At 32.7% G+C, this 24,320-nt stretch overlaps 3 protein-coding genes across 3 annotated transcripts; 1 reads left to right on the top strand and 2 right to left on the bottom strand.

Annotated features, from left to right (window-relative positions):
• The first annotated feature begins 343 nt into the window (after window positions 1–343).
• Window positions 344–2,424, top strand: LOC123918382 (probable membrane-associated kinase regulator 2). The gene is made up of 2 exons (XM_045970410.1): window positions 344–1,650; window positions 2,027–2,424. The coding sequence occupies exons 1-2, from the start codon at window positions 630–632 to the stop codon at window positions 2,092–2,094; spliced, it is 1,089 nt and encodes a 362-aa protein (XP_045826366.1). The 5' UTR covers window positions 344–629; the 3' UTR covers window positions 2,095–2,424.
• A 4,027-nt stretch (window positions 2,425–6,451) lies between these two features.
• LOC123915732 lies at window positions 6,452–7,530 on the bottom strand. The gene has a single exon (XM_045966943.1). It carries the CDS (start codon window positions 7,387–7,389, stop codon window positions 6,712–6,714), a length of 678 nt encoding a protein of 225 aa, XP_045822899.1. The 5' UTR covers window positions 7,390–7,530; the 3' UTR covers window positions 6,452–6,711.
• Window positions 7,531–9,178: 1,648 nt separating this feature from the next.
• On the bottom strand, window positions 9,179–19,823 carry LOC123912724 (respiratory burst oxidase homolog protein A). Its single transcript, XM_045963280.1, has 14 exons — window positions 18,615–19,823; window positions 18,305–18,464; window positions 17,978–18,026; window positions 17,219–17,332; window positions 13,416–13,838; window positions 12,147–12,533; window positions 11,955–12,050; window positions 11,330–11,445; window positions 11,076–11,243; window positions 10,819–10,978; window positions 10,473–10,670; window positions 10,203–10,331; window positions 10,040–10,118; window positions 9,179–9,931 (listed from the first exon to the last, which is right to left on the bottom strand). Exons 1-14 carry the CDS (start codon window positions 19,261–19,263, stop codon window positions 9,822–9,824), a joined length of 2,838 nt encoding a protein of 945 aa, XP_045819236.1. The 5' UTR covers window positions 19,264–19,823; the 3' UTR covers window positions 9,179–9,821.
• Between the last annotated feature and the right edge of the window lie 4,497 nt (window positions 19,824–24,320).

A 24,320-nucleotide genomic window follows, 5' to 3' on the forward strand; every position in this document is an offset into this window, starting at 1 on the left:
ATTTGAACTTTGTCATATCAATTATAAATTTTGCCTTTAGGTCGATTTATATATGTCGGAGTAGGGATTAGGATTGCCTGCTGTAACTGTTCACGCAGTTACACGCAGTAAGAAATCTCAGCCGTCTAAAAGCAATCGGACGACTATGATTGATTAGAGTAATTTAAACACAGTTTAATCTCAGCCGCTTATATTGATCGGACGGTTGGAAATGAGTACTGCGTCAACGCAGTAACAGCATTTAATCCATTTCCGTCGGAGTAGTCCACTAAGATGAAATTTTTATCCGGTTAAAAAAAAAAAAAAAAAAACTTATAATATAATTCTTTTATCCTAGTTTTCTTTTGTCTTTTGGGCTTAGGCCCTACTTTAGAAGAAAAAACCAAAAAGTAATTGGCTTATGGTGTTTTAAGAAACACATAGGACCTGTGACATGACCCTACAACCATGGATACAGACAAAACAAAGGCATAACAAAAACAAAACTATCTTCTTCTCTGTATTAGCTTAGCACTACTTATCACTCACCTCACCTACCTACCTTCTGTGTTACTCACGCACGCAAACATTTCATTTTACAAAACAAACATTTCATTTTCAGTTTAATAATAATACTGGCTATTCCAACCATGGAAGCTTTCACCTTGCTCAAATACTGGAAACCAACTCAAGAAACACTTCAACCCACCACACTTCCTGAAATTGCTACTACTGAAGAAGAAGAAGACATCCAAATTACCACTGATGAAGAAGAAGAAGAAGAAGATGAGCCTTACTTTGACTTACACTTCACTGTACCTGAAGAAGAAGATGAAGAACAAGAACAACCAGAAGAAGAACTAGTAGAAGCTAATGAGTCTGATAGTGAATTCAGGTTTACTATTTCACCTGCAACCAATGAGAAAGTTCAATTGGAACTTGATTCCTCTCAACCTAACTCTAAGCCACAGTTTACAGCTTCATTCTTCAAATCTGCAACCAAGTTCCGTGTTTTCATGTTGGGTCTCAACAAATCCAAATCCTCTACTGCTCAAAATCCTAACCAACAACAACCAGAGTTGCAGAAGAAGAAGCTCTTCACTGTCAAATTCAAGGTGGATGAAGTTCCATTTGTTTCTTTCTTCACTAGAGATAACAGTTCCAAAGGAAAAACTGCTACTGATGATAAAGTTTCTTCAAAGGAAAAGAAGCAAGACAACACTGAAGAAGAATCACAGTTACATTCACCTTCTTCTGAGGACAAAATGAGTTTCTCAAAAGAAGTAATGCAAAAGTATTTGAAAAAAGTTAAGCCTCTCTATGTAAAAGTTTCTCGTAAGTATGCTGAGAAGCTAAGATTTTCCGGCCAGCTAAATACGTCGCCGGTGAAGAAACCGGCGACGGAGAAGGTTGAGACGGAAGTAGATACTACTAAGAATGGGGGAAAAGATGTAAAATGTCAGAAACAGGGGACTCTGCCTCTGCCTGCAGGGTTGAGAGTTGTGTGCAAACGTTTAGGGAAGAGCCGTTCGGCATCGTCGGCAACGCCTTCGCCGGATGCGACAACAGTGTCGTCGTCATCGCGGCGGCGAGATGATTCAATTGTGCAACAACAAGATGGAATTCAGAGTGCCATTTTGCATTGTAAAAGCTCATTCAATGCTTCTAAAGGTAAACCACACTTTCTTCATGTTGGGGAGGGGACCATTTGTTTTGTTTTTTACTAGTATTAATTACTTGTATAATATAATTTTTTGTTTATTGAATTACGCGTGTGGATTTCCTGCTGTCAATATTGACGCAGTTTTCACGCAGTAGTCATTTATTACTGTTTGATCTGACATGTACGACTGTGATTATTTTCACTAATTTATTACTTTATCAATTTAAACTGTTTGATCAACAATCAATAGCTGAGATCAAAAACCGCGTGAAAACTGCGTGCTTTTCGACTGTAGCAAATCTCAATCCTTGAATTACTACTATTAATTACTTGAATAATACTATAATTTTTTGTTTATTGAATTTTATTCGTGTGTTGTTACAGAATGTGGGTCTTCTTCTGAGATTGAAACGATGAAGAAAAGTTGCTTGCAAAATGAGTTGGGAAGTTGAGGGAGGGTCCTTGAATTGAACTGTTTGTTTATAGTACAACAGTAAGGCACGGTGAATGCGTTACGTTTTGAAATGTCCCCAGTGAGTAGTTATGGTGTACGTACAAAGTAGTAAAATGTTACTTACTCCTAGTAATAGTATCGTACTAGGCTATAGCTGGCTTCTTTAATCAGAGTTAATATGAGCATGAGCATGTATTTATTGTAGACGTGAAAATGTTGGGTTGTACTACTACTAGGGGGCAACGTTGTGGCTATTGCAGGTCACAGTAACTGTTTTCCCATGAAGGATGTAGTAATAGTAATCCTAGAGTTTATTTTGTTTACTAAATCAGAGTTAGTATAATGTTCTTTAATGGTTATTGTAATTAAAATTAGCTATGATGGTTTGCTGCAGATCATGACGATATTTTATGACCTTTAAAAATATATAACTATTGTTATAGAGCCTCAAAATTTTGAGTCGCGATATCGCCGCACACCCTGCACATGGTTGTGGGCCGACCCTGTTATGCCTAAGTTTGTGACCAAAGTCACTGTGAAATAGTGTATTTAGCGAAATAGAAACTATTTTAGTTCTTGAATGTGTGTGACGCTATGGTTATCTTCATTCATTATAGTTCTTTTAAGTGTATGAAAATTGCAAATACATTTTAATTTTATATGGCCTAAGTTGAGCAACAAAAGAATGCATTATTTATCTGAAATAGAAAGTGTTGGTGGTAGACTAGCCGGTAGGGAGGTTCCCTCAAATTCATGCTACCGTGTTTATAATGAATGAAATGAATGATACATACAGTACATTAGTACGGCAAGATCCACCAAAATCCTATCTATCCTTTTTTGTGTATTGAGGTGAGGTAGTACAGTACTGCTCCCCAGTACTGAACAAACAAACAAACAGCTCTATGCTCCATTCCTTTTCTGAATCAATGTATGTTTCAAACCCGCTTCAGTGGTCCAATGGATGTGAATTGGTAAAAATGAAAACAATGGGTGTAGATTTGATAAAGTTAGAAATTTGGAGTATATCCCGAGACGACGGAAAATGCGGTGAGAGAAGTGGGAGGGAAAGATGGGAACATGAGCAGTGAAAAGTAATAAGATTGTTTTTGGGTAAAGGTAAGGTAGGGAAAGGGAAAGTGTTGTTAACGCAGACAACGAATCAGGACTTGTAATTTCTTTTGACTAAAATGTTTCTTTACTTAAAAACTCTACTACTTTAAATGTCAAACAAGACAGGTTAATAGACTGCTGACTCGTCGATTTGAAATTATAATTCCCTTACCCAAATCCATCCAAAATACTCCTGTGACTGTGACAAGAATAAACAGACATTTGTGATCTTACACTTTCATAGGAGTCGATGCAGTTGTTGTGTGAAATGGGTTACTCATCCAACTCCCTGATCGAGAGTAGTTGAAAGAAAAAAGAGGTAGAAAGTTATTATAAATATGAAGAGTTAATTTGAGTTTTATTCACCACAATAACTTTAGTCTCTGAGTGATTGAACTTGGGTAGTTGTGAGTTTTGAGAGGAGAGTTTGCAATTTTTTGTAGATTTAGTTTTATATTATTGTAGATTTGGTAGTAAAATATTATTGTGAGTTGATTTTGTTTGGTTTTATTTATTGGTTGAATATTCCGTTTGTTTTTATTGCGTGGAGTTTTTTTCCTGATTGCTTTACCAACATTAGTATGGTGGTGCTCCTCTTTAGTTCCGATAAATGGAAAGAGGATTTTCTACCTGCAGGTGCTCCGACACTCAAGTTAGTAAGAGTATGAAACAAATGTTTCAAGAGTAGAGAATAATATATGTGTCCTGACCAAAAAAAAAAAAAAAAGAGAATAATATATGTGACTCCTCCGCATGAGAGGAATATATATGAGCCCCAGCGTCGGACCAAGACTATTGATGAGCGCATCAACGCCATCAATGATTGTCGAAAAACAGCTAAGAAGCCTTGATAGACACTAAATGCGTATCATTCCGATGTCGGACATTATAGTAAGGCTGGATACGGTGGGCAGAAGCGCACGATCTTGAGGCTATCATGCTTGGGCTGTGTTCGACGATCGGTGAAGGGAAGGTTGGGTTGCCAGAACAATTTGTGTCTTTAAATTATTGTATCAGTCTTCTACAATCATTTTACATTTCAAGTCGGATTAAACGAATCAATAAATTGAATCATTCTCTGGTAAAAAAAATTGGAATCATTCCTCAGTTTAATTGATTGAAACGGTCAGTTCCATCCAAGTTGTAAAACCCAGGAGGTTAATAGAAGCACAAATTCAATTCAAGCCTCCAACATTAAATTGAGTAAAAAGCCTTCAACATTTAATTTAATAATAAAATAAAAAAGCCTCCAACATTAAACAAAATCAAACCATTTCAACACTCCAAATAAATGAGTTTGGGAGGCTGCCATCTACTAAAATTAAAGACTGAATTGATTTAATTGGTAAAAATTTGAACCATTAAAATAAGTGCTCATGAGTTTGATTTCTTGTTACGAAAATAATTCAAATGTTATGTATCTTATGAGTATTTTTATAAAGATTAGTCATCATTAAACGACGGAGAATTATTATATAATTTAAACTCTTTATCTTTCTAAAATTACAATCCAATCTCAACACAAATTACCCACCTTTCACGATTTTTGTTGGCAGGATTTGCAATGATGAACCGAGTCAACTCCAACATAATTCAGAACTCGACTTGATAATTACTTCGTTGAATTTGGTTTATGAACCAAATCAACTTCATGTAAGCTAAAAATCATGTTCCTTAAATAAATGAGTTGAACTTAAGTTATATATAATTCGACTTTGTTTGGTTCATGACTTAACTCGTTATATATTGCATTTTAGAAGTGGAAGATGTATTTTGAGGATATTATAGTGAAATTTTTGTTGGTTTTTTCCTCTATTGATGCTTGTACTAATTTTGGTACGGTTTTTTATTTTTTTGTTTTTTAGTGTTTGTAGCTAACTATGTTTATAGTTTTCTATATTTATTTGCATATTTATACATGTGTGAACTTTGATTTGTGTATATTTTTTAAACACTTTGTGTTCGGATAATCTTTTATTTTAATTAAATTTATGACTTTTAAACAAATTAGAGATCTAAAAACATTGACTTTTTTCATACAAAAAATGATAAATAAAATGAACAAGCGAGTTGAACAATTGACGAACCAAATCTAGCGAGTAGAACCAAGTTGTTCATGAAGTTTTAACGAGTTAAAGTCGATCTAGAAAAAAGTTTTTATTGACTCTAGCCGAATTGAGCTCCGGTGAGTTCTACTTGACTCGGCTCATTTCAAACCCTAGACGAATGATAACAATTACACACAACTAAGAGATGAAAAGACGCTTGGGGCTCAATTTGTTGTGTTTAATTGTCATATTTGTTGAAAGTATTGTACTCCACGCTGGCGGACAAGTTGAAATACCCGACACAGGGTGTGCTCTTAGGATGCATAAGTGGGAGGTTCTCTTTCGCCATATTTATAGGCAAGCAAATTAAATCTCTGGCTTACGGGCTAGACTCTTCATCGGGATCCTTGTCTTTAATCATCCTCCACAGGGGTGTGTTAATCTCTTATGGAATGATTACACTGACGTTGATTTTAACCATAGAATTCTTTGTGTAATTTGTCGTAAGTCTTCAATTGTATCAAAAAAATAAGTGACAATAATGATCATTTTACTATTTCGAGCGAAATTAAACTCGACATCTTGAAGTTATAATGTCAAACTCTTATCACCAAGCTAAGAACCCGATGTATGTAAATAATATTAAAAAAAATCATAGTGTATGTCCTCATTATTCTCATTGATAGGTTAGGTCAACACATGTCTCCAGTTGAGTATATCCTTAGGTACCGCTCATGATTCCATTATATCCTTCTCTGAAATCATTTAGGTACCGCTCATGTCTCCAGTTGAATATAACTGATTTGTCTTGTTTTTCTATTTGAGAGGGACATTAAACCTAACAACAGTGTGGATACAAAATCCAAAACCGGTTACTTACAGTTTGGGTGGGCCAAGCTTCACTATGACTCTATGTGAATGGGTATATAATTTGTTTTAGATCTGCTTTTCATTCATGATAACCAAGCTGAATCTTACTTAACAATGATTTTCTGCTTTAAATTTTCAACAAAAGAAAATCATATTCGTTGGAATGCAAACCAAACTCCAATCACTTAACTGATTTTGATTAACTTAATCATGATAAGATTTACATCAAGGAAACTCCAGATTCTATTTCACACATACAATGTTGCCTTAAATTGTTTACATTCTTCATTTGAATGAAAACTCATGTTCTTAGTCAAAAAAATGTAGATGAAACATTTCTAACTAAGTATTTGAGAAAAACAACCTAAAGAGACATGATCCTTTTGGTACAATATATCTACAAAAATACTATAATACAAAGTTTTACAAATATTGTCTTCGTAAGTGCAGCTCAGATGATATATGGACGCTCAAGAACGTTGATATGTTGCCGCGCAACCTCATATCTGCTAAGCTCTCGGACAAAAACAAATCTCACAAATACTAGTTACCAGAATTGAATCCTTAAAAAAGAAAATCTAAATCTAAATATTAACATATCCAACACAATTATCACCACGAGTGATTGACTTAGAAGTGATATTGTATTGACTAGTACAATTCAACTCAACTCCAACTTTCCTCTTAAACATATTCAATATTTTCACTTTTCCACTCATCTTTGTATAGGTGCTAAAATTCAAACCTTGATCTCTAATATCTAAAATCCAATCTGGATTATCCACAATTTTTTTTGGATTAATCACCAACGTTACGTTGAACCTCGCTGTTCTTTGCGCCTTAGCTTTCCCTGGCGGCGTTATACCCGCTCCAATTTCAATATCATTATAGAAAATAGAAGTATTAACAGCTCCATACCTGAAAGTGAATGAATTTGTATTCTTCACTGACATATCAGCTAAAATTGTAGCGCTATCCGAACCGCGGAGGAAACTTCCACCGATAAGAGTAACAGCATTCATTTTAACTTCAGGGTCTTTTACATTGTAGACAGTAAAAGCTAGAACTATGAGTATGACAATAAATAACAAAAGAATTGCAGTGATACATCCACACCATGTAACACACTTTTTAATCCGTTTTGCTTTGCGTTCTGATAAGTGTTGATGTTGATTATCTGCACTTGGACTGCTGAAATGAGTGGTTAATGATATGAAATTTGGTTCTGCAGGTTTGAATTGCTCTCTTTGTGTATAAGCCATTTTCTTTTTTTTGTGTGCCTTTGTGTTATGGTGTTTTTGCTACTTTCTAATAGTATAATTTTTTTTTGTCATTGGTTGTACTTATTTAAATGGTGGATCCATGATCCATTTATTATGTCACATGTGTAAGCATATTTCAAATGGTTGATTATGTGATAATGATGGGTATGTGTCTTGTATTTTAAGTTTAAGTTAAGCATTTGAGGGATTTTAATGAGTTTGGTCAATGGTTGATATATTCAATACGCGTTTACACCAATAGCTGCGGTGAGATAGAACCGTTGACTAATAATTAATGGGTATGGCTGGAATTAATGAGAAGGGTATGATTAGAAAAAGGTAATAAATTATGACAAAAGAAATTGGAAGGAATCAAGACATAGCGTGCTTGAAGGGATACGTCTGTCCTATCTAGAAGAAGTGGTAATGTGAAAAGCTACTCTTTCTAAAAAAGTTTAGGTTCAAACTTCATTTAACTTGACAGATAAACATACCAGTAGTAGTATATTAGTAGTAATTTTTTTAGTATATATTGTATCTATTGTGCTTCCTAAAATACATATGAAGGTGTAATGAGTTTATGCCTGACTTCTCATATTAAAAGACGAATTAATAGTTGGTAGAAGTGTTAAAAGATAATATTAGGGGTATGTCTTTTCACCGTCGTGTAGCGTTGTAATTTCTCTTTTTTGGGTTCAGACCCTTTTGTATCCCAAAAAAATATATATTTACAAAATAAATAAACAAATATAAGTATATAGTATAATTTTTTTTAAAAAAAAATTGGTAATTTTAAATTGAAACTTATATTAAAAAATTCGAGACACAGGTAAATGTTAAGTTTTCATCACCGTACGGTGACTAATTTTCATCAAAGAACATGTGAGACACATAAGGTAAGTTGTTTATACATGTGAGACACATAAGGTGAGTTCTTTTTGTGCAACCGATTTTTTCTCACAGGAGACTCCATACTATCTACTTAAATGATTCAAGAATCTTATCAGACCAATTAATTATTAGTATCTACAGTAGTTATTTAACAAAAATAAAGTAGGTCAAGTTCCATTTCCATCCAACTATTTTATTGAGTTTCACTGGTTGTGATTTGTGAATCAGTTAAATACAATTGACTTATTCAAGAAAAACAAGGCTTGGAATTTATAACACAGAAACAGACAAGGCTTGGAATTTATATCTTTTCCATTTTTAATGTTATGCCGGGGAAGACCGGAAGAGAAGAAGAGTTAAAGCCCAAGTGATCAAATTCAACAAAAACAAAGAGAAAGATCAAATAGTATTGACTTAGTCATGAAAGACAAGGCATGGAATTTATATAGAAAAATGATACTATGCACTATCTTACAAATAGAAAAATGTTATGCATATATAGTAATTGTCTCAAAAGTCTTATAACCAATTTCTTACAAATAGAGGAACAACAAAGTAATAAGTTGTATTTGAATTTGAGGTCATGCTTTTCATTTGCGGACAAAAAAAGTCTTGCTGAATATCCACTCGTTTTTTTTATTTAACTCACTTTTACATGAATATATTCAAACATAAATCACTTTATCTTCAACTCAATTTATGTCAAAATCAATTTTACAGAATCAATTCTGCCAAAATCAAATTTTCTCACCGCAGTACCAAACATACATTAAATGTTTAAAGGAAAGAGTGATACTCAAATGGAACCTTCAACACTTTTCATGAGTTTTTGGAATATTCAGGTCATACTTTGATGCTGTAAGTAAACTAAGTGCAGATAGTAGTACCAAAGCAACTATTTCACCAGAGAAGCACACTAACAGTCCATCAACTCATTTGTTTAATTTGTATTCTTCACTATATCTATCCAATAATGTGTAGTATGATACAAAAGATAAAAGAATAACACTAATGGTTACCTTGATAAAAGAAAATATAAAACACTATATTAGTCTCATTTATATACATATAGACTCTCCCCAAAAGAAAAGCCAAACCAAAATCAGGGTTCTGTTGAGAGACAGAAAGAGGATCATAAAAGCAAGTGAGAGTGGCCTTTTTCATCCTCATTTTTTCTGGTATTCATCGAATTTACTCGAAGGAAAATGAGGAAGTTACGCTTAAGAAAACACCTAATCCCTTGTCCCCTTACCTCCTTTTATCATTCTTTATCCTCAAAACTGTCAATTTCATTTCATTGCGGATCTATCTGCAATAATCAATGTAGCTTCCAATTAGGTCAATGTCTCCAACGTTTGCAACGTGTAATGTATAATACATAAGCTGCAGTTATCTCTTCTTTGCAGCCACATGAATGATGAGATGCCAAGCAAGTTTGCCGTCTGGTATGTACGATGCTTCACATTCTATACAGAAAATGTTTTAGCTTATTGGACATAAGCTTATAATAAGGCCATTGATCTCAGCTCCATCCAAATTAGTTAGAAATGCTCCTTGTGGAATTCAAACTTTGTTGGACCCTTTTCGTTGAACTCGAAGCATAACTTATTAAGTTCTTTGGCCAAAACCGGTGCACCACAGTAAAACACCCCTGATATGAATTAAGACAGCCATAATGTTAGCTAAAGAAAAACAGAAAAAAGTCTACCATGCTAGCCTGCCATTATGAAGTACCGATATATGCTTGATGGAGACTAACCTATTCGTCCACTATAGTGCTTGGAACACATTTTCGAGAAAACCTTCTTCCAATTAGGCCTAGCAAAATGTGTCCGTACCTGTTAAGTAGAAATTCAAAGCAGTTATAATTTACTCACTTTCGGCTTAGAGATTAAAAGAGCATCAAGAAAAAGAAGGCTTACCCTGGTTCCAGAAACAATATCAACTCCATTTTTGGCATGGTTTAGTGCTTGAACCATGGTGATAAGGGCCGATCTAGCATCTCCTTCCTCATATACGCTAGTCAAGTAGTTGTGCATCTCAATGACACCCTGAAGTCCATAATATGACGATCAACATTAGGCAATTGCAAGTAATCCTTATTCATCTTGCAGAAGGGGAAAAAAATACTTATAATTCTTCAGGAGCGAGTATCTATAACATAAATGAATCTTCTGCAATATAACTAATACCCTTTGATCAAGTTCAGCTACTTCGTTCATGACTCCTTTGAACCAATCAAAAGAGCCTTGCTCTCTTGTAACCCAATAGAAATAAGCATTGGTAGTCTTCAGTGTTTTCTTCCTTTTAGGAGCAATTTTATTAAGCGACGGTGAATCAGTACTCCCAACACTGACATCTGAAGCTCTACTTGTTTCAGAAACTGAATCCTGGATGGAAGTAACATTGATTGCAAATTTAGTCATACTATATTTACATATGAATGCTTAAATTAGAATCAGTATACGTTGTGTAACATATAATTGCTACTTTTTGTACATGCATTTTAACATGTTTAATATTATCAGTGGTACTCACCGCCAGCTCCTCCATTTTGATAATGTTGTTGAGAAGATCTTTCAGAATGCTGATGAAAGGAGTTGCTCCTATACCGAGACCAACCAGTAACAAAACGTCATATTTTTTATAGTCTTGTGCTGGCGCCCCATAAGGTCCATCTATCTTTAACTTTGGTAAACTTTATCAACAGTTAGCAAAAAGCAGAAATTTCAGTACAATTTATAGTTGATAACCAAAAATTTGGAGGCAAAACATATTGCAAGTGCTATGTGTACCTTTTCTTTGTCGTTTCATCAGCCCTGAGAAGCCCACTCCTCCCGGACACAGGAGGCTCACAAGCCTCAGAAAATACCCTTTTAAGCTCCTGAGTCCAGTCACCCAGTTGCCGAATGTGAACACTCAGAAAGTCATCCCCAGGGGCTGAGGTAATAGAAAACGGATGCCTGTCATCATACATATATATATTTCCCACGTTACTGTTAGATAAAGATACTAACTTGGGCAAAGATGTCACTCAAATGAAACTTACCACTCAAACGGAGACACGGCAGAGCATTGTACAAACATGTATTGTCCACTCTTATAGCGAAATTGAGGAGGCTTGGACATTTGCAATGTGAGGACATTTCCAGGATAAATAGCAACCTAAAAGAAACGAGAAAAAGGAAAAGGTAAGAAGTTATTGTTGGTTCATTTACAGTAGTTTGATTTATAAAAAAATATGTAACTTCTGAGATCTGGGTCCTTGCAATTTTTACTTTGTAGGACTCCACTCACTGGATATATACAATTAGCAAATTGGATTCCATGCAGTCAATTATTTATCACATTCACGAAGCAGCCACATCTTTAGTTGCTGGATCGAGATTGGATGGTCTAGTTTTAATGCATATTTTGATTTGCAATTTTTTTTTTGTATAAAAAAAAATAAAAAAATTACCAAACTTGCAATCTGAACCGTCCCATTTCAATCATACTACTACAGATGTGCCGACTGCATGAATGCATCAAACCTTTGATTGCAGGCAATCTGGGTTCTACAATTGGCCCAAACAAATAAAATGTATGCAAAACAAATAATGAACCTATATTCATAATGAAGTTGAAACCAATTTTAAGAGCCTACCACTAATCGTTTCACTTCCTATGCTCACCTTTATTAGACGGACTGTATAAAGACCAGAACGAAATAATCTGAGCGTTCTTTCTGACGCATAGAGTAAAATTGGAACCGCAAGATACATCCATGTCTGTAAACAAAAATCAAGTCAGATAACTAATCACCTTAAACAACCCATTTGATAAATTTCTTTAATAATTAAAATCCGACAATAAAAATTATATACCGTTTGAGAGTGCCATTTGCGCACAAGGTACATTTTTACACCATGGATGATGAGCAGAACATAGACAATGACAAACAGATGGTGTGAATACCAGAAAGCATTGAAACCAGTGAGCCTACTAAATGGTTTAGGCAGCTTAATGAGATTTCTCCTGAACCATTTTGTTGCGAGGGTAAATGCAATTGCCATTAAAACCACCATCAAAATTCCAGTGACACCCTCAATCCCTTTAACTATGTCTATATAACTAGGTCTGTTATGACCAAATACACCTTTCAAATACTTCTGATAATCAGCTTCAGACACAGTTACAAGTCTTGGAAAATCACAAGCAAGGTGATCCCCGACATGAAGTATAACACCAATCACGATTGCCCCAGCAATTGTCTACAAGAATCATTAAGTAAAAATGGAAATCACAACTTCACAAGTACTTCACAATAGAGTTTACCATACATACTAGATTTATTATAATGTTTTTTATTTTTTGACAGAAGATTTTCTTTTGCCATGTTTATTATATAGTTTTTACAAAATAGTAAGAATCTCATGCATGTGTATTACTTAATATAGATAAAATATTTTAAAATGATGAGATAAAAATTTATTTAATTGATCCTTTTTTTTATTAATAATAATAATTCAAGTTTATAAAAATTATAATATGTTCAAATTTAACATTTTGAAAAATACTAAAAATTATTTTAATTGATAGAAAATTATTTTAATACATCGAATGCAAATGAAAAATATTTGTAAAATAATAATAAAGATTGATTTAATAGATCAAATATATTAAAAAAAATTATTTATTAGAGGTAGTCTCATTCTAGACAATGCCGGCACCAAATCATGTGAACACATCATTGAGTCTAGCCAGACAGACCTAGTTATATAGACATAGTTAAATTCCATTAAAACCATATATGGTGAAAATTATTTTAATAATTTTCTATTTATATAGACACGTCATTTGCATTTGATGTATTAAAATAATTTTCTATCAATTAAAATAAATTCCAGTGAACCAATGTCGGGATTAAAACCTTGGTTCACCATATTGTGAGTCTAGCCTCTTCCACATCATTGAAATTTATTTTATGTGCAGTTATATTTTAGTGTGCATTTTCACTTAATCCATTGGGGATTAATCAATTATACTACTGATTATTACTAGTTTTAAATCTGCAAGGTGTGAAAGAATAAACATGATATGCCAACGGAAGAGCAAAAAAGAATAGTCTCAGGTTTCCTTGTATGAATGCGTACCTTATGGAAGTTGATGTTATCGTCAAAAGGTACAACATACGACAGCTTTGTAGACCTGAGCCAAGTTATGGTGTTTCTACAGACAGGAAAGAGTATAAGTGCCATGTTGAACTTCAGGGTCTCAGCTGCACCTTTGGCTGTGAGAAGACAGTAACCCATGACATGAAAAGCATCCTTTTTCTTGTATTGAAAAAACTTCCACGTGAAGAGCCCAATCATTATGCAAACCCACAATGTTAAAACCCAAATTCTCCTCCAATTCTCTTGCAAATAGTAAAGAAATCTGCGGCTCATCCTACGTATAGGACTTTTCTTTCTTAGCCCCTGTAGGTTCTGGCTTAGAGCTTGGCTTGTATAGCTTAGAGCTTGACTGTAGTTGAGATATGTGTCCTTTTGTAAAAGAAGTGTCTCCAATTGCCATAGCTGCATGCATATCAATTGCATAATGACCATCCAAAATGTCGCAAAATATTCAGAGGTTGAATCGTGTAAAACACATTTCAGCATGTCAACTATATGTATTATTAGCATTAAGGAGCAACAGAATTTTAAGAAACGTGGATAAATGTCAAGTAAGGTGTAAGCATACTGGTGCAGACACACTAAAGAGGAATTGAAGCTTTATGAAAAGAAATTGGATATCACTGCATTCACTTGATTAGTGCATTGGTGATTGTTGGATCCAGACAATTTTTAAAAATATGAAATCTAAACTGTCTGGTCTTATTAAACCATCACCAATGTCGAGTAGTTGTATCAATTCCCATAACTTGTTTTCAAGTGCAGTTGAGAAAAAAAAAATGACAGAAAAAGTAAAATTAATTGATGAACAGTAATCCAACTAAGATAAGTGTGCAATAACTTCAACTATACCCCCGCAGGATTTTCTTCCACCGTATTGTTCACATTTAATTTTTTTTTTTTTTCGGTGTACGTCCACATTTAATTTTACCTTTGAAGTTAAGTGAACACGGCAGAAAAACCAGTTCTGTTTAAAAATTGTAAAAAATATCTTCTGAAAAAAAAATGTTATGTTATCCCTAATAAATATTTATATTAATCAGCATCCCTACTTGCTTACTCAAGGAACTGAATAATTGGAAGGATCAGCTTAATCATAATACATAGTGAAAAAGTCGTCCCTGGCTAGCTAATTGAATTTATGTTAAATTTGTTGACAAAGCAAAAGGATGAAGAAATAATATAGTATATGGAGTAGTTACAAATAATGCGGTGATGTTAATTGGACATCAATTTATTTGTTTAAATTATAACTGCAAGCTAGTTTGGAATAATTTATCATTTATCAAGTATGTCAGTTGTTTTTTTTTTCCTTCTTTTTCTACACGGTTGAACAACAATGGAAATGTGGAAATGTTGTGTGATTGGATCAATTACACAATTTGGGCCCAACTGTGTACTAAAGAATGGGTCGTAGTCCAACACTGACTGAATTAAGGTATGTAAAGTAAGACGGCCTAGCAAGTGGCAAATATACCTGTGGAACATTATTTTATTTTTTTGTCTAATGGAAATTAATTAAATTATACATATAAAATGTCAACCATGTACCAAGATCTTTTTTTATGTTGCTAAAATCCACGTACCAAGATCTTTATTTTTAATCTTTAATAATTAATATATACTATAAAATTTAAGAGCATTGCTCAACAATTCTTTTTAAATTTTGACAAACATTTAGTTATTTTTTCGTTGTTTACTGGGATATGTTGATCTGCAATGAGGTTGACATTAAAAAATTAAACTGCAAAATTGTGATGTTCATTCAAATTCAACTATTGAATTTATCAACAACAAAAATTCAACTATTTCAATTTTAATCACTATAACATGTTGATATTATCATAATGTAACGTTGTCTCTTTTTTTTTGTGTGTATTATAATTATATATATAAAAAAAAAAAATAGTGTAACGTCCCACAAGTGTAGCTTAGTTGGTACTAATAAATATACTAGAGATATTATTGGAAGGGCCCGAAGTTCTAACTCTGAATTTTCCTCATTATTAAAATGTGTTAATTTGACTGCCAGACTATTCAACAAAAAGTAAAAATAATGTACGTTATCATTGCACTGTTCCTCTAAAGTGTCCATTATTGTGAACATTGAGTTAAATTCTATGAAGCACGGACTCTCACACGGACATCGCGATATGACACTGACATGGACACGGCGACACCGCAAATGTAAAAAATATAGGATATCGACACCACTATATATTTATAAAATATATAAATTGAGAGTCAAAATATATACATGTAAATCTAAGTTAAACATTTATTTCTTAAAAAAAGTTTTAAAACAAGATATGATAATATTTTATTTTTATTTATCCATCTACTATCGAAAAAAACTAAAAATATTGTAATCAAAATGTAATGTCTTCAATCCCCCATTGATCAATGTTATTGTTTCGACACATCTTTAACACTTGTAGATATGTCTGATATGTGCCTAATGAGAGAATAAGCAAAGAAAAAACAATTTTTTTTTTCACCACCAGTTTAATCTGGTTTGGGGGTCAGTTCTGGCATCAAGTGGTTCCAGCCCCCTCCTGATCGCAGTTGTGGGGGATCGAACCGCGATCCTCCCTACCAATTTCAGCGTCAATCACCACTAAACCAACTAACAATTTTTTTTTACACTTGTTCAACACGTGTTGTACGAGTGTTTTACAGGTATCAGACACCGATCAAGGAGTGTCAAAGTAAAGAAAAACTTGAATTTTTTTTCTGACACTGCTATGAGCTATCTGACACGTGTCGTACGAGTGTCATACGTGTGTCGGACACTAATCATAGAGGTGTCAGTGCTTCATAGGTTAAATTGAAATAATTAATATGAGCACCATTGTTTATAGAATCGAATTACATGACAATGCCGTCATACCGGATGCAGTCAACGATTCAACGACTCAGAATCGTCATGATTAGATCTTAAGTCAGGTTTTTATTTTTATTTAATATAAAATTTTGAAATGGCATTTGGATTGCCCGATCAAGATAGGCTGAAAGTTACTTACTGCATAACCGCACCATTTTTCGACTGCATAGAATCCAGATCCATTGTTTATCGCATGTATATTACTACTCGTTGTGTCCTAGTTAATGTCTCGTTTATATTTTATATATAAAATAATAACAATGGTATGTTTATATAAAAACCCATAAAATAAAATCTATGTTAACACTACGCGTCTATTTGATAAGTCCAATAAGCTAGCTTATAGTTTATTTGACTAACTTATAAGTTTGTTTGATAAAAATGAGATGTGTTTACTAACAAGCTTCTATATATAGTTAGCTTATAGCGTTTTTTGAGATGTTATTTCAATTACCGTTTGAGCTTATAACTTATAGTTGTTTACATTTTATTCCAATTTTAACCTCTCTTTTTTTGGTATAATTAACCTTATTATTTTAATTTTATTATTTCTGTAAAATATAATAGTTAAACACTAACTATGCACTTTTATATTATTTTGTACTTACAACAGCTAAATTTGTCAAATACTTTAATTTAACTCTAATTTAACCAAATGGAGCCTACATCTTTGTGAGCATAACACATTTGGTAGAAACATTGTAATGTGCATGGTCCAGATTTGGATTCGAAATTTCCCACTTATTCATTTTAAGGTGTGGAATTCAAAATACTACTAGACAACAATTGACAAATAAAAATAGAAAATGCTAATTAGTGCCCATGACACACTAACTAAGAAAACAAATAGTAAAAATATTTTAAAATTTGTGTAGTTAAACTCTTAAAAGGACAATACCTCAATGTAGCCAAGTCTCTCAGGGTCTAACTCTTCCATAATCAGAGCTGCATATTCTTCGGCTTGCTCCTGCAGTCTAGATAACTTATTTGCAGAAGCACTTAACATGATGATCTGGAGGGCAAGGAATAAAGCAATAATTAGATAATTAAATATTTTAAAATAATGTAAAATATTAACTAAATAATATACGTGCTTATCAAAAAAAAAAAAAAAACTAAATAATATACGTGTTTAAGAAAGTGTCTATCTTGTGACAAAAGAAATGCTTTTTAGCATGAAATGACTACCACGTCCCCACCAACTCCACTCTGAAAACGTCTTCACTATGAATTCCAAGAATTTGGTAAAATGAGAAAATGAAAGCGCCATTTCTATGACCAAAACCACAAAAAGTAAGACATATATAGTTCACTAACTCTTGAATATATCTACCACTACCAACTAATATTATGCTCTAGAACACGGAAAATTAATGTCTACTAGTAAGAGCTGAATTAATACTTACTTGATTTTAAAGTAATTACATTTTTAACAATCATATTTAATTTGAGCATGCCATCCTAATGTTGATTGATTAAAACTCATGGATGCAACGTTTCACGTACTTAATATATGATGAAAAACTTATTATTTAAAAAACAAGTATTTAAATTACTCTAATAAAACATCAACGTTGATTGTTCAAACACACATAATAGTAAACAAATAGATTAGTTGAATATAAATAAAATAAAATAAAATAAAAAACCTCTATACCTCTTTTACTTCTTCTTCGGTGATTCTTCCATCTTCGTTCTTGTCCACCCTGGGAAGACATTTACGATTAATATTATTTTAAAATTAAAAAATAAGACACTCAATGATCATAATAATAATTGAATTACAAGCTAAAGAAAGCTTCAAAGTGACATTTAAATATTAAAGTAAATATACGGTGACATTTAATAATGAGGTGTTCAATTTGACATTGGATAGTGCCAGTACAAGTTTTAAATGTAACCTTAGAAGATTATTAATCACTAATTAAATAGAACTACAACAATAAATAATAAACAATTAAAACAATAATCATTGAATGATTACATGTCGAAGAAGATCTGGAGCCTTGAATCAAAACTTTGATCAGTAATTTGCGACCAGAATTCATAAAGTTCTTCTTTGCTTATCTTATCGACCTTCAATCTTTGTTTCCGACCCAAAGCATCAAAGAGTTCCAGAGCAAATTCCTTTGAATCTTTCATACCTTCAGAAAAAGTACTATTAAATCTCTATCATCATTAATGGAAAGTGAAATGAAATTTCACAAAACTAAAATGCATTACTGCTTAATTAAACTTAATTAAACGAATAAATAGTGTAAGATTAAGGATCGATAATTGAAAAGGAAATTGACCTATGCATTGACCGAAATCGACGCGATGAAGAAAACCGTCTTTGGAAAGTCTATCGAAATTCTTCAGCACTTCGTTCCAAGCATCAACGCCGTTTGATTTACTGCTGATGAATTTCAAACTCCGGAGTGCTTTATGAGCACCGGTGCGAGTCCGATCAAGCTGCGCGCGTTGCTTCCTAAGAGCTCTTGCAGCCAACGCCGTTTCAAAACCACCGCCGGCGGTGGCGCTGGTTCCGGTATGACCAGCGGAAGATGAAAGAGTGCGTGAAGCATGACCGTGACTCCACGAGAATCGCCGTAGCTCCTGTGAGAATTGCTTGGCTTTAGCAACCGCTTCGGCTTTCAGTTCCTGTGAGAAATGCCGGAATCCTCTCGAAGAGGTTCTTCGGATCGACGGCGAAGGAACAGACACCGGAGTATCGTAACCGCTTCCGGCGACGGAATCGTCGATATTGATAACAGCTGGCTCAACACTACGAAGAACGATTGTGTCATCGTCTCGAAGATCGAGAGTGACTTCAACAAACTCATCGGCGCCAAAACTTGACTCTGTTCCCGGCGATGTTCCGGCGCTGACAGTTGCTTTTCCGGGAACAGTATCTGACGCCCAACGGCGCTCGTGCTTCGGCACAATATTGTTATCATTCATTGATTTGATCAGTTGTATTTTATCGTTTTCTCTTTTTTACCCTTTCAATTGGAATTTTTCATTTCATAAAAATGAAAAGGAAAATGTGAAAGTTATTATGCAATGCTATTGTTTGACACGCGTTGCTAAAATGGACAAGTGTAGTGATTGAACAAAGTTAAAAGAAGGAGTTTATATAGAAAAGAAAACTTAGATTAGTGCTTGGATTAGGCTCTGTTAATTATGGATTATGGAGGGTACTAGCTGAGAGACAGAGACATGAACGAATAGCAGAATGGAACTGGGGGAGGGGAGAGTATAAAAGCAGGAATAGGACAAATTGCTTTGATTTTGCAGCAGAGATCAATTGATGGCAAGTTTAATTGATTGATAATAATGGTATTAGGAAGAACAAAAATGTATGGTTTGGTTTTATAAGAAGGTTTTAAACAATAAAACAAAATAAAGTAAGAAAAGTGTTTATGGTTGGATTTGGTTTTATTAGTGTGAAATGAAATTAGGAAGTACTAAAGTTGAGAGGATAGATTAATAGTGTGGCCACCAAAAGATGTTTGTGTTTCGTTTTAAATAAATGAAGGCAAATGCTAAATAGTGCCCCGGGGCATTCTTTAAGCCCTTAAATAGTAAGCTTTTTATAGAATTTTTGTTGAAATGCGTAAAGTCAACGCATTGGAAATTGTAGTATTTAACTTTTTAAATAAAAAGTTTCTTTAAATGAAATGCTTAAAGAGTGCCCCGAGGGCACTCGTTAGCAAGACCCATAAATGAATATGATGATTATTGTTGTTGTAGGTGTAATTTTTTTGAATAAGCAAAATTTATTAAAGAGTGAATTTGGCACAAGGTGTGCTAAATTCACTACTCAAAAGTATAATTAATTTGTTAATTCTTTTTTGACAGAATTAATTTGTTGTTTTTAATTGTTTATAAAGTTTTTTTTTTTTTAAATAAAGGGTCAATCCTAGGCACTAGTTAGAAATCTCAAAAGTAATAAATTTTACATTAAAAAAAGCGTATTTTATATTTTAGTTTAATTTGTATGTATCGTCGGTGTAAATATTTTTTACACATGCATTCTGTGGTATGTTGTCACATTATTTAATCAATGTGACAACTGACACATCATATATTTTTAAATATAATATGATCTGTTTGTATATTATTGGACGTTTGTATAAAATAATTTTACACTGACATTGTATATAAAAAAATTATTTTTATAAAATTATATTATACAAATTTCAATACAATTTTATTAGTTTTAGTTCTTTAACTAGTATCTCGAAGACATTGATTAATATTTTCTCTAAATAGAGATTAATTCTTTAAATTTTGTAAAACTCAACTGAGTGATAAATTCTAAGAATTCTAACATTAATGCATGTTTATTCAAAAAGAAATCATTCAGAAATTCATAATTGTCTATACTTCAATTGTTGGATAAGGTCAAACTCTATTCCTACCGGTCATTGAAGATTACGAACGTCAATCTAGTTTCAAACTATCACAGATGATGATCGAGTCTGTTTACTTATTTGAGCATCGACTAATTTTGTTTTTCATGTTGTTTTTCAATTTGACGCTTTTGTAAATTTTTGTAGTCTTTTTTTACCCACCTTATATTAAAAAGACTAATCGGTTGGTTAATACTATAAATCTCATCTTTGCTTGTTAAAAAAAATTAATGCATGTTTAAATCTTATGTTACAAAAAAAATATTCAGTTGAATATTACGAGTATGTTCCAAAAAAGATACATTGAGCTGAATATTACGTGGCGTGACGCGGTTGGAATGACTTGGCTTTTGAAGTAGTGGATGAAGAAGGTGAGAGAGAGATAAAGTGTGGGAATGGCGGGTCGGAAAATGAAAGGGAATATCTCTGTTTTACGTTTGTGGGACCGCTGATTCCAGACTCTTATGACTCGACGGCAGGGATGAATCTCAATGTCAACTCCACTCACACATATAATTTCCATTCATCGTTTAAATTTTAGTTTTAACATTTTGATTAATAGGTAGTAGTAGTAATTAGTCAAAAGATAAAAAAAGAACATTTTGGCTAAAAAGATACATTTGTTCCTTATTTTACTTTAAATTATAGTCTTTTTAAATTTAAAAGATACAATAAATTTTCTTGTCATATTTTTATTTATTAATTTGATTCATTTATTTGGAAAACTCTAATTAAGTTATTTGTTTTTTTCCTTTTAAAAGTATCTTTTATTGTAAGAAAGTTATACGAATTTTTATTTTATTTTGAAATGGTCCTTTAATTTGCAAAAGTTGATAGCAATGTAGATTTTTCCTGACTCAATTTAAATGGAAAAGGACCACATAGAAATAATAAATTATAATTAAAACAAAGTTTCATATTTTTTTTGACAAAAAACAAAGTTTCATATTAAAACCTTTAAAGGTTACATTATCAAACTAAAATACAAAATAAAGGACTAAAATTATATTTTAGTGTAATATTTCTTATTTACAAACATTAATAAAGTGCCACGTTTCGACAATTAGGTATATAAAAATGTTTTTCTAAGAAGCAAAAATAATATTGAACAAAAGAACTACTCAAGCACAGGTGTTCAAGGAATATGCAAGAAACAAGAGTTGCAAACTATAAGAGAAAGACAATATTGGTCATCAATAGAAAAATCCAAACACCCAACACCAATAAACTAAACCCATGGGCAAAACCAAAACCAAATTGATACGAGAAACAAGAATCATGATAATTTTCATTTAACAACAAATAAATTATTATTAATAACAGATCGCTGCACAAGACGAATAGAAGTCGGAAAAAACGAAACTATAAACAAAGGTATCGTATATATACCAGCAACCACTTCATCATAAAAATATACAACAATTATAAAACGTTAGAAGAAAATGTTCACCCACAGAGCACATGAGTTCCTTTATTCTATTGCTAGAAGAACAAAACTTTCACGGTTTCACCTAATTATATTAACAATTGACTTTGCCGCGCTAATTATTGTAATTTCTCTTATCAAGAAAATTAAATTACATATTTGATCCTTATATTTATCTTAAATTACAACTTGTTCTCTTTTAATTAAAAAAGTTCAAGTTAATCTTTTACGTTACTAGTGTATAATAAATTTGTTATTTTATAACTTTCATGTGACTACATTACATGGATATTTTTGGAATGTCGCGTGAATATTTTAGACAAAAATAACTTAAATTATGACGGAAAGTAGGCATGGCAACAGAACTCGTACCCGCGGGTACCCGCCCGAACCCACCCCGAGTTTGACTGGGTTTGGGTTTTCCCCGATTTCAAAACATGGGGATGGGGCGGGTAACGGAGATATTGGTACCCACCCCGAACCCGTCCCCGAACCCGCCCATTTATATAAAATTACTATATTACCCCTATTTATTTATTTATAATGTCAAAGATCATATAATTTATCTACTTGAGTTAGGATTTTTAATGAACAATGGTTCTTAGTTATTTGTTTTTTTAGCAATTTCAATGAACAATGATGTAGAACATTCTTGGTTATGTGGTTGTTTTGACGGTATTTTGGAATATTGGTTTGTACCGGTACTATTTTATGGTTTTGATAATTTTGGTTTGATATTTTGGAATATCATTTCATTTGTATGTTTAATGCATTGAAATTTTGGTTTGTACTTTATTATTTGAAATTTTTTGTATTGTATGTATGTCAGTGTTCGGGAAAATTTTGGGTTCGGGTAAGGTTCAGCAGAGCAAGGTTCGGGGATACCCGAACCCATTTGGGTATACCCGAACCCATTTGGGACGGGGATTGGGTTCAATTTTTCATCCCCGTCGGGTAATGGGCGGGGAACGGGTATTTATCAATGATTCGGGTATGGGGAACGGGGAAGGTAAAAACCGTACCCGCGGGTACCCATTGCCATGTCTAACGGAAAGAACAAACTTATATTGATATCATAACTTCTTTTTCTTAAAATATAGTGAATTAACTTAGGAAAATGCTAATATCACCCATAAACATTAGTTAAGGAAATTAAAAGAAGTAAAACTATCTTGTAATTTGTTAGTCAATACTTCTTTATTTTCTTAATCATTCCGTAGTATTCATAGTTCTCCGTAGATACTAATTAACATGACCTATTAAAACCTAAAACATATTTGCAATTTAATTAAAAACAAAACTAAAGATGGTTTATCTGCTAATTAAAATTTGTGTTTTTTACTCCTAACTATAAATTAGTCCAAATGATAAAAAAAATAAAAAATTAGTCTCTTAAACATATAATTTGGAGTTTTATTAAAAAAGAAGAATCCATGGCTATATATCCAACAAATTTTTTTGATAAAGATTAGTCATTACTAATGATGGTGAAATTTTTTTATCATTATGAAAAAAAGAAAATGCTAAATGGTGTCCTCGTGACACTAGTTAAGCATGTTAAAAAGGAAATTTTATCTTATAACTTTTGCATTTAATATTTTAATTAAAAATATCAAAAGTTATTTTTTCAATATTAATTGTATCTTTCATTTCCTTTTTTGGAATGCTTAATAAGAGTCGCCCCGAAGACGCAGTTTAACATAACCCATAAAAAATATTGTTTTTCCTAACATTATTTTGTATGTTTCAAGAAGTTGACCGACTTGTTGAATTTTTATTCACATATTTATTTCTCTAGATACCAAAAAGGCAAAAGAAAATTCGATGCATGCAAGACTAAAAAGGCAAATGATACAACTAAACCATCCTTATAAGTCTACCCATTTAATTAAGATATTTGTTTGCAAGTTCACGTAGATGATGCAATCTTTCTCCACTTCACATAATAATATTACTCTAAAATTTCTTTTCTTTTTTCATTCTCTTCAAATTTTCAGTGAAAATGTCATGAGTTTTGACCACCACAACTTATTTATGAAGTCTTCCCCAAATTCCAACTGAGAACCTCTCTATAGTGTGAATTGTGAATGAATGGGGTTTGGTGGTTGTGAATCCGAAACACATTGATTTGGTCTTTAAGTGAAGGGACTAATTAACGTGGACATTAAATATACCTC

The sequence above is a fragment of the Trifolium pratense genome, linkage group LG3 (assembly GCF_020283565.1).
Source record: "Trifolium pratense cultivar HEN17-A07 linkage group LG3, ARS_RC_1.1, whole genome shotgun sequence".
Lineage (NCBI taxonomy): Eukaryota > Viridiplantae > Streptophyta > Magnoliopsida > Fabales > Fabaceae > Trifolium > Trifolium pratense.